General features: G+C 38.0%; 1 protein-coding gene across 3 annotated transcripts in view; it reads right to left on the bottom strand.

Moving 5' to 3' along the window:
* Positions 1-1,657: 1,657 nt before the first annotated feature.
* Positions 1,658-10,791, bottom strand: part of FRYL (FRY like transcription coactivator) — a 268,402-nt gene continuing 259,268 nt past the window's right edge. For 2 of the 3 annotated variants that reach the window (XM_077757811.1, XM_077757812.1), the window contains exons 60-64: positions 7,856-7,924; positions 5,263-5,280; positions 4,396-4,506; positions 2,724-2,914; positions 1,658-2,413 (exon numbers count right to left, since the gene is read on the bottom strand). In XM_077757811.1, coding sequence (XP_077613937.1) covers positions 2,200-2,413; positions 2,724-2,914; positions 4,396-4,506; positions 5,263-5,280; positions 7,856-7,924 — 603 coding nt within the window. In that variant the 3' untranslated portion in view covers positions 1,658-2,199. The remainder of the gene's footprint in view (positions 2,414-2,723; positions 2,915-4,395; positions 4,507-5,262; positions 5,281-7,855; positions 7,925-10,791) is intronic. The other variant, XM_077757813.1, reaches the window with a different exon arrangement.

The following is a 10,791-nucleotide window of genomic DNA, read 5'->3' as shown; positions in this document are numbered from 1 at the left end:
CGAAAAAAAAGTTGTACCAGCACAAAGGGCTTGATTGGAACTGCATAAGGTATTTAACAAATTAAGCATTAGATACATTTTGTTAAAAGCAAACTTTGGGGTGCAGAGGAGCAAACAAGTATAGGTTTGTAGGAAAACCCAATTGCAAAAGGACCTTTCTGATGACTTCATATTTGCAGCTTGCTTTCTGTAGTATATTCATCACATTACTTTATTAATAGATTCAGCTTCATAAACATGAAAAAGAAATCCCAAGTGTTCCAAGGTTCGGTTTGGGTAGCAAACCTCATTTGTTCTCTGCTTCGTTCTCCCCTTTTAGGGAAGGTTCTCTTAAGAACGATGATCCTATTTGCAAAGTTTCTAAATGATGCGCCCTGTGATCATTCATCCTTAAAATACAACACAAACCAATAGCTACAATGCTTTTTATTTTAACAAAAAGGATATGAGGAGGGTGAGAAAATGGGGGATGGTAAGATAGGATGTAAAGGGTGGGGCTGTCTTTGGACACCACCCCTCTCTTCCTGCCCCACACCCAAAAGTTATTAAATAATTTAAAAGGACACCATTTACAGTACCAGAACACCATCAAAATAATGTTTTTTTTTTTTTTATCAGGGTCAAAAAATACAGTGATTATGAATGTGCCGTGACCAGTTATGGAATTTTACAGGTAACATAACTACAGTCAGCAGTCCAACGGCGTGCACAGTGCCTTCAGTTAATGCACTTGAGCATAATTACATTTCTGGCAGGGTCCACACCCCCAAGAAAAGGCAAAGCTAAGCATTTCATTTCTACATTCTAAACTCTGCAATCACAGAGCCCAGTTTAAAAGAAAGTCACAGTGGATAAGAGATGCCTATAAAAAATACAAGGTGTTCCTTTCAAATCAGAGGAGTTGTGGGACTACATTCATTTCTTTTACAAAATGCTATTTAAAAAAGGACAGAGAATCCAGTTCGTGTTACGCTACAGACTTAGACAGTGAGTAAGGATATTGCGTGTTTTGGTAGTCGGTCTTCAGGCTTCCTTCCATGTGCCCCCATAGCCCCAGGTTCTTTGCGGGTGAAACACGTGAGTCCTGAATAAACACATAAAACTGGGTTTTTGCATCTCTCTTCTTGAATTCTGCAGACTTCAGAGCCCACAAGTCCTATATCCTACCATCAGTGACCACGATCTTTTCTTTAGCTTTGTACACCTATTCTTGTGTAACAGTGCATTGCACAAACGTACAATACTGGTTTCAATTTATACAGCATCTATAATAATTATGGAGTAAAATAAGTTAACTTTTCTGATGAGAATAGCTGACGGGCAGCATACATCTTTATTTTACATTTTTAAAGTCTCTGCAGGCATCTACTTTGGTTAGTTATCAACAATCGTAACGTAAGCACTGATCAGAGAACTGAGCAGCGTTCCAATAACATTAACAGATATATTATTTCTTTTCGAGATACCGGGAAAGCCCAGTTTTAAAATATTATTAAAATGTTCTAACATTTACACACTATGAAGAGTTAGATCTAATAAAATAAAAATTTCTTCAAAAATAATCTTGCAGTGCTCTTTGAGGCATGCTGACACGTTATCACCAAACACCCAGACCTTGAAAATAGGACTGTCACATAGTCACACATCCCATCCACACCCTCGTCCCCTGTGTTGGAAAAAAAAAAAAAAATCAATGGTTTTTGCAAAGAAGTCTCTCCTTGTCTGTCTGTCCGACTGAAGGTTCTTCACGTAGACGATGAAGGATCCACTGTGGAGCGCGCTCCGGCCGCCGGCCCCCCATGCGGCCCTGCAGGTCTTCAGCTAAAATGAACGAGCCTGGCTTTTAGCCTCATGTCACCTGCTTTCCCACGTCTCCGTTGTCGAGGCCTTATTGCAAACAGTTTGAGAATGCTCTTCTTCCTCCAGAGAGTCCTGTATTGTATGCATCACTTTTAGCCCTTTTCTTTTCACATAGGTTAATTAAAAAACTCCTTCTTTGTACGGTTAGTGTGGGAGGTATTGGCAGCTGTTAGATCTTCTTCTTATCTTTGATTCTGATACAGGTTTGATGTTAGTTACGCCGTGATCGTGGATGCTGCCAGGAAGGGTTGTCCGTGAACTGCAAGGGTTCGTAAAAGGTGCTCGTTGATATTCTTCACCATCTTCAGCTTAGTGTCTTCCCTCGACAGCTGAAGCTTCTCAGAATCCAGTGCTCACCAAATTTCCAACTGGGCTGGCCTGTGCTAACAGCTGGTACGACTGCACCATGCGCAGAGACTCTCGTATNAGGTCCGAGCCGATGACCGCGAAGCTCCCCGTCTGGCCCAGCGTCTGGTGGTGGAAGTAGATGTGCAACAGCGTCTGCACCGGGTCATCTTCACAGCTGCCAAAGATGTCGTTCGGCCACAGAGACCTGAAAGACACGACAGTGTTAAGGCCTGAGACGCCATCAAGCAACTGTTAACACTAACTACGTTTTAAATTAATACGTAGAACAAAACTTCCTTGTGGATCACTGAGGATCTGCTTTCACGTCTGAGCAAATGTATTCTGGAAAGTGTCCGGGGGAGTGGACGGAGTCCACAGTTGTGGTCATTTCTGGAACAGTCCCACTTTCTCAGACGGCACTACTGGTGCATCAAATGGAAAAAACCCAGACCAGTCATGGAAAGCGCCAGTGCAGGGTTGGAGGCCTCACCCCTAGATATCCCTTCACACTTTACCTGAAGGCTTTTACTTGTGCCACAGCTGAAATAAACTCCTTATTTTTCAAAGTTTCAATCAAAGAATGAATGGCAGTCTCTATAGTAGTTTGTGCAGCTCTGGAAATGTCAATTTCTTCGTTTTCCGACGCAGACTCTGCCTCTTTGAGGATATTTTCCAGTTGGGCAAGTTCCTCGGACATGTTGATGACCTAAAACAAGTGAACATACCTTAAAAGGATCTATTTGTATATTCAGTCACAAAGAGAGCATTTAATCAGCTGTGAAGATTATCTGATGGTAGGAGGAGCTTCTCTTAAAGATCTGCAAATGTTAAACTTAGTGGTTAAAGGCACTTAATATTTTAAGTTCTCTATTCAGTGGGGATAAATATTTTCAGCCACCAGATAGTAGTCTTTAAATATTCTTGGGGCGCCTGGGTGGCTCACTTGGTTGGGCGCCTGACTTCGGCTCAGGTCACGTTTCATGGGTTTGAGCCCCGTGCCGGACTCTGCTGATGGCTAGCTCAGAGCCTGGAGCCTGCTTTGGATTCTGTGTCTCCCTCTCTCTCTCTGACCCTCCCCTGCTCACGCTCTCTCTCTCTCTCTCTCTCAGAAATAAATAAAACATTAAAAAAAAATTTTTTTTTAAATTCTTGGTAAATAACAGGTTATAGGGGCTTCTGGCTGGCTTAGGGAACATGTGACTCTTGATCTCAGGGTCAGGAGTTTGAGCCTCATACTAGGCACAGAGATTACTTAAACGGGTTATAATAAATGTTTATGACAGTTGCAGTAAAACAGACTATAACCAATATTCTTCGTTTTTTCCAATGTTTGCATTGGTTTTAATATGTATCTTGGATAGTAAAATTCCCTGCTGGAGGAGGGGAGACTGAATTAAAAAAAATTTTTTTTTGGTTTTATTTATTTTTGATATATAGAAAGAGCAGGGGAGGGGCAGAGAGACAGGAAGACAGAAAGGGAAGCAGGCTCCAGGCTCTGAGCTAGCTGTCAGCACAGAGCCAAACACAGGGCTCGAACCCACAAACTGTGAGATCATGACCTGAGCCGAAGTTGGACACTTAACTGAGCTACCCAGGCACCCCAAGATTGATTTTTTTTGATAGCAAAGTCTTTATATTTTAAAAGGTTATTTACCTTACTAGTATGTATTTTATATAAACCAGTACATATTTTTTTAATTGATTTAACCATTTAACAAAAGTTAAAGCATTTCTGTTTCAGTTCCAGTGCAGACAAGAGGGGCGAAAGCCTAAAGTCACCACCTTTGAGCCTAATCATTATAGGACTCGGGACATTTAAAGTGGTTTTGGCATGTTGATTCTTATGTGCGTCGCTAGAACTACAAAAATATATGGACAAGATGTTGGGGCGGGGGAAGGGGTTTCATAATGTAACTTAGGTCTTTATTGAGTTGATGTGCTTTATTTGACTTTTGGTTACAGATGATCTGTTATGGCTGCTATGGCCTCGAACCTTTCAAGGCCACTGGCTATCTGCTGTCTTATTTATTGATAGGTCCCAAAGTAGCACATCATTTGCTAAAAAGACAATTGTGGAAAAAAGATTTCACTGTAGGTGACTTCTGACATAATCTCTCCTGCAAAGAATGTATTATATTTTAATATTCTAGAATCAATTAGGGGTTCCTACTACAACTGAATACGTACCTCTGCCTCATTTTTTATTGTGTTTACTTGGTTGATCAGTTTACAGTAGGCTTGGAACAGAAGCAGCAATTGAAAATGCAGTTTGTATAGCCTTCGACAGAGTTCCAGTCCCTAAAAGTGAATAGCACCGTGTTACATTCAGATACCATTTTCCATGAGGTTTGATTAGACAGCATATTTCCAAGCATATTTCCAATAAAAATGGGTAAGTGATTATGTTAAAATTATCTTGGCATTTATTTCTCTGCAGTAAGCAAGTTAATATAGTGTGAAGCTGATGAAAGATGCTTTTGAAGACTGGGATTAAAATATAAATTAAAAAATTGTTGATTACATAATTCACTTAGTGTGAAGCACATTTTCACATTAGACAAAAAATATTTTAGCAGGCAATATATAGAATGCTTTAAAAAAGATTCACTTTAACTTAAAATTCACAATGGAGAAAATGTACAAATGCATACACTTTTGCCCCATCCAGATGTTCATCTCACTGCATTTATCAACAAATGCTTGATAAAGCAAAGTCTGGATTACCTCTTACCTACAAATGAATTGATTTTTCTAAAAAAACCCAAACCTTGTATTCTCATTGAAATGAGACCATGAAATTAACAAATGCACTTTGATTTTCAAAATTAAAAGATGTTAGTTTACAGATGTACAAAAAGGCGGCTGTGAGCTGTACATATTAATGATATAACCTTCATCTTCGTAGGACCAACATTTCATGGATTAGGGCTAGGCAGAACTGAAGCACGCACTACGCTGAGTAGTCCAGGACAAAACACTGCTGGGTCACAAATGGCAAATGAAAATCACTTTGTCTGACATGGATAAGTCTATAAATTAAGACAGGTCACTTACTGCTAGAATTTCCATTTGCTAAGCAAGAAGGAGATCGGGTCACAAAAAATACAAAGGAAGAAAGAGACCAAGAATTAGTGTAAGAAATCATTTTAAGTAGGGTCACAGATGTCCCAGGCAAACTGAAGAACGTTTAATTGCACCCAAAAGAAAAATTTGGTATTTCCAGAACGAAACTTTTTATACACTTACTGAAACAATCCAGGGCGTTTTTAACTCTTTGCTAAATAACTAAATTACATTGAGTCTGTAATTTATTTCTCATGTGAAAACTACGGAGGAGAAAATTGAACTGATGTGATCTCGGGAAACTTGTAAAAGAAGCCAAATGTCATAAAATTTCCATTAGTAAAGTGGAAAATTTCTGATTAGAAAATAAGATAAATACCTAGGAGAAGATTATCTTTGGTGTGGGTCTTCCTACCCTTACTAATTAGGTCCTATGTCGCCGTAATTGGTGCTGAGTCAGAACATAAAATATCAACCGCAGATGTGGGTTTTAAATTGCATTCCAAAATGCAACTTAGCGTCAGAAGTTCGACCCAACTAGGTCTGAGTCAAATGAGGTGATGTATATAAAATGCATAGTGAAACATCTAGTTTATGGACTATTTAACAATTACTACAATCAAATATCTATAGCAATGTGGACATAGTCTCATTACTAGAGAAGAATGATTTCTAATTAAAATAGCAATGGCCATAACATAAATATTGCTTCTAAGGAACCCTTTTGAAGTTTGCTTTTCTAAATAGTGTCCTCTGAAGGACTGTTTATATAACATTTATTCCTATTAATTTAGAAGGGATTTGCTAAGCAAAGGTGAACTTTAGCTCCTTACTGCTTATCATAAATTTACCAATAGTCATTCAGTGAACATGGGTGCAGCATAATCCAATGTCAAACATATTAGCATATCTGAATTTGAGGTTCTACTTTATACAGGTTTATATGGAAAGTAACAACGATTCGAGTTTCAAATACTTTTTCTCATTTCTATTAGCATAAAAACGGAACTGGCTCTATATGCATACAGCCATAGCATCTACTTTGGGATGCAATGGAAAAGAAATATGATAAAGTCTATGATCGCCACAACTGTAGTTATGGCAATATTATAGCTGTAGTTATAATTGTGTAATTAATTCTATAGCTCTCAATTACCAGAAGTTACTCTAAATATGCAGATTTGCAGATATAAAATGACTGATTTTTAACTATATTGAAATTTGCAGGTGCATTCTTTTTTCATTTATTTTAAAATAAATATTGATTATGCAAAAGACTATTCTGGTACACAGGGACAGATACTAGTAATGTGTACAAAGCGTCCCCAATCTCAAGAAGCTGAATATAAAAGGAGAGAGATAAGATATAAATGAAAGTCTTAAATTTACAGTTTTCACTTAGTAGAAAGCCTTGAGCTAGAACTGATTGAAACTCTTGGAGATAGAACTTCTTCAAGGCAGACGGATGTAAGAAATCATTTAGTCTAATCAATAATTTATGTAGGAAAAAGTTTATCTTACTTGCTCAAGTCATGCAGTTACAGAGTGGCAAACACAGAACCAAAGACTCCAATTCTAGTTCAGGGTTAATTCCTTATTTCCCCTTATTTCTTTCTTTACACGGCTGATCAGACAGTTTCCTTGTGACATGGTGCAGGATTCGGGGTCAGCCTGCCTAGATTGGGATCCCAGTTCTAACTCTTTTCTTACTGATTTTAGATAAATTGGCTTCTCTGAGCCAATTGGCAGTTTCCTCCTCTGCAAAATGGTGACAATGACAGCATCTATGAGACACACTTGGAAGGACAGAGACCATGAATGTGAAGTGCATTTAGTGAGGGTATACTACTCTCAATGTTTCCATTTTTTAAAAACTCCAAATTTTTGTTATACTACAGTAGCTTTTCCAGTGACTAGAAATCTGTAACAGTGTAACCAATGTTGACAAAGATTGGAATTCGGACGTCAATGCAGAGGCATTAATTTATTTTTGAGGTCATTAATTTTAATTGATGAATGAAATACATCTTCCCCATATGAAGCTACACTCCTATGAGAATAATTTGTAGGCTTAATTTATCCTCATTTAACGTGTTACATATGTGCACTTTCCTCTAAGAAAATGTTACTCTTATTTTCACTGACTTTTATACCATAAAAAAGTTATAATTAATCCAATCAGAATTTCACCGTTAGAAAGGCTAGTAGGAATGTATACATTACTCCTACATTTGCTTTGCTAACCAGACAATTTCTCTGCAGAATACTAATGCATAACAAACATTTTTTTCAAGAGGCAGATTTAAGTACACTCTGACTTGGACAGTCCAGATACCCATCAAGCTTATCTGCTGACTGTTATTAAGCTTCAGTCACAAGCTGGTCGTTCGTTTTTATTAAAGTGACTTTTTCATTACTAAGCCAATATTTCGTTGAACCTACCTTTGACAAAGATCGTTCTGATAACAAAAATGAAGAGTGTTATAAATTTTATTTCTAGGATTATCAAACAGGGACCTTCGAACACACACATTATTTTACCTGACAGAGAAATATAACGAAACTAAGAAGAAGAGAGGCTTACCTGTGCATCTGTGTTTATCCTATACACGTCTTCTTTGGCACCAAATGTCCTCTTACAGTTGTCTAGCCACTAAAGAAATAAGTAACCGTAAATTTTAACATAAGGCACAATGACATTGGTAATATAACAGCTTGTGCATAAAAATAACTTTAAAAGTTAACTTGAAATTCTGGGATTGGTTACAGACACAACCTTCAACCTCCACTGAGCCTAATTATTTACATGCAACAAACCAGAGCTGGCTGATAGTGTAAATACGATTAGATGCACACACCGTGATGGGTTACTTGCAGAAACACAATAAAATAGTCTGCTTTTCTAGTGACCTCTGGTGCTCCATTTCAGTACAGAGTATTCTTCATTTGGCAGATTTTATTGGAAATCTTCACAACCTATAGCTGACCTTTGTCTAATGTCAGATGGGGAAATGAAAGATGTGCTTCTCCTTTGGAAGCACAATTTAATAAAGCCAACTTAGAATTAGCCAGGTCTGTTTGCTTATGAGAAGTGTAATTCTCAGAAGACTGGTGTCGGTTTTAATTAGTGAAACTGAAACCGAAACCTGTTTTAAATCTTCTTATTCCTTTCCCTTTTTCTTCCTTTTGGACAGTAATGAATGATAAACATGTTATCTCCCAAGAATCCTGAATATAGAAGCCAAATACGGTCTTTCCTTATCCAGGGGCTATTCCTACTGTTGAGTATTTATTTAAGGCAACCTTTCTCTGGTCAGATAAAAATAAAATTATAGCATTGTAATTTAGTGGGAAAAAATGTTTGGGTCATGGAATGTAAGCTCAAGGGAAAGCTAAGAGCCTTCAAGTTAAGCTACTAGGTTTTGACAGTTTGATATTGTTAATATCTATCCTTTTTACTTCCTAGTTCTTTATGTGTGCAATAGATTAAGCATAAAACTACTATATATAAAAAATTATCAGGATTTTGAGAAAAACTACTAGCTACATTAAGTATTCTTTAAAAAGATCTCAGTACCGGGCATTTAAAACGGTCAACCGTAGCTTAACATTCTACATGCAAAGAATGAAAATTAGACATCTCAGTGATTTCAAAACAATTCTTTGACCTTTTGTTGATTTTATCCCAGTCGCTCAGACTCTACAAGGCCCTTAGGCTTTTTACTTGACAGCATCTCTGAAGAAAACATGTTAAGCTTTCCTAGTGAGATACAGCTGCTGGCGGCCATTGTCAAAAGGTATCCGGCAGATTTCTATCAGCAAAATCTAGCCACAGTCTATTGTAGAATGTGCACATGAGTCTTCACACAAAATATTAAAATGTCTGAACACCTAATCATTGTCGCTAATCCAGTCCAATTTGTCCAAGTATCCCAATAAATTAGAAAAAAATAATTTCAATGGAATATTTACTGGCTGTTTCTCACTAAACATAAGCTTTTCTCTTCTATGCCTAGTGATAAAGCATTTTAGAAGCCTTATTCAACAAGCTATGATTTTTTTTCTCTGTTAAAAGACAAACCCCAAGCCTGTAGTTTCGTGGCTGCACAGCGGCCCGAACAGCAGAGATCCCCGCGTTTCCGGCCAGTGTATACAACACACGGGAGTTTGTGTCCAGAAGGTCCTCCAGTTTACCTCCAGTCAGTCTTCCTGTCATAACTGTTTCTTTACTCAGGGCTCAAATGAAGGTTAAAGTCGAACCGGAGAGGTTCGGCTTCTGGACATGACGGAGAAGCTTGTATAAGGCCAATCCTCCAAGGACAGCTACAGAAGCAGAATACCATCCACTAGGATTGAGGGAGTTAGACAAAGCACTGAAAGGGAGTCTGCAAAGATCCCAGCATTTAATCTAGGGGATTTGCTTATTCAAAGCTTTGCTTGATCCTAAGGCAGAGAGGCTGAACAGAGAGTGTTCAGGGTAGGTGTGTATGGCCCATAGTGTCACCAAGCTGGGAAAACGGGGTGACCAGAGGTATGCAGGTCCAGGATGTTGGAGGAAAGGGGACTGCAGAGGAGAGAGCCAACTGTCTGTGAGCTGCTTCCCTTGCGGCTCTGCAGCGCCAACATTTAGCAGGTGCAGGAGGAGAGGCTAGCACACCGCCAAGTGGCGTCTGGGAGGCTAAAGACATAAGCAGAGATTTCTGGTCTCCTGGCATTGAAAAGAACAACTGTTCATTTCCTGCCTAGATGGTCCTGATGAATACCCTAGGCTCTCACTTGTGACCTTCAGGAGACTCCAGGAATAATGGAAGAATGTGTTAACTATAATATTATAACAGTAAAAACTACTGGAGGGGAAACTGAGTGACAAAAAATACTTGGTTGATACAAGAAAGGAGAAAAAAAAGGTAACAAAGAATAGATGGGACAAGAAATGGGGAGGTGGTATTTCTGAAGGAATCATTTTTCTCCCGTATACAAATACTTGATTCAGCAAATTTATTGAAAAGACTCTTTTCCCGCTACATTGCAATAGCACCTTTGCTAATAAATTATATACATTATATATTAATATACATGTTATATATTAATATATATTAATATATACATGTTATATATTAATACATAGTTATATATATATCTGTATTCGGATTCTCTATTATATTCCATTGGTCTACTTGTTTATTCTTATGCCAATGATCCACTCTTGAAATTTTTAATAAGTCTTATTGGCTGGAAGTTTAACTCTGTTTAGACTTTGTTGTCTTCATGGACAAGGTTTGGAAGACTATTTTTGTGAAGGGCAAAGAGTAAAGATTTTAGGCACTGCAAACCATTTATTCTCTGGTGCAACTATTTTAACTATGTTGCAATGCTAAAATAGCCGTAGACAATATGTAAACAAATATGATGCCTATCTTCCAAAAAAACTTTATTTATAAAAACAGGCAGAGGGCTACATATGACCTACGGGCTATAGTTTGTAGACCTGTGTTCAAGAAGGTGGTGTGCCCTATAATA

The sequence above is a fragment of the Crocuta crocuta genome, unplaced genomic scaffold (genome assembly GCF_008692635.1).
Source record: "Crocuta crocuta isolate KB4526 unplaced genomic scaffold, BGI_CrCroc_1.0 scaffold282, whole genome shotgun sequence".
Taxonomy (NCBI): Eukaryota; Metazoa; Chordata; class Mammalia; order Carnivora; family Hyaenidae; genus Crocuta; species Crocuta crocuta.
This window is presented reverse-complemented; position numbering and strand designations above follow the sequence as displayed.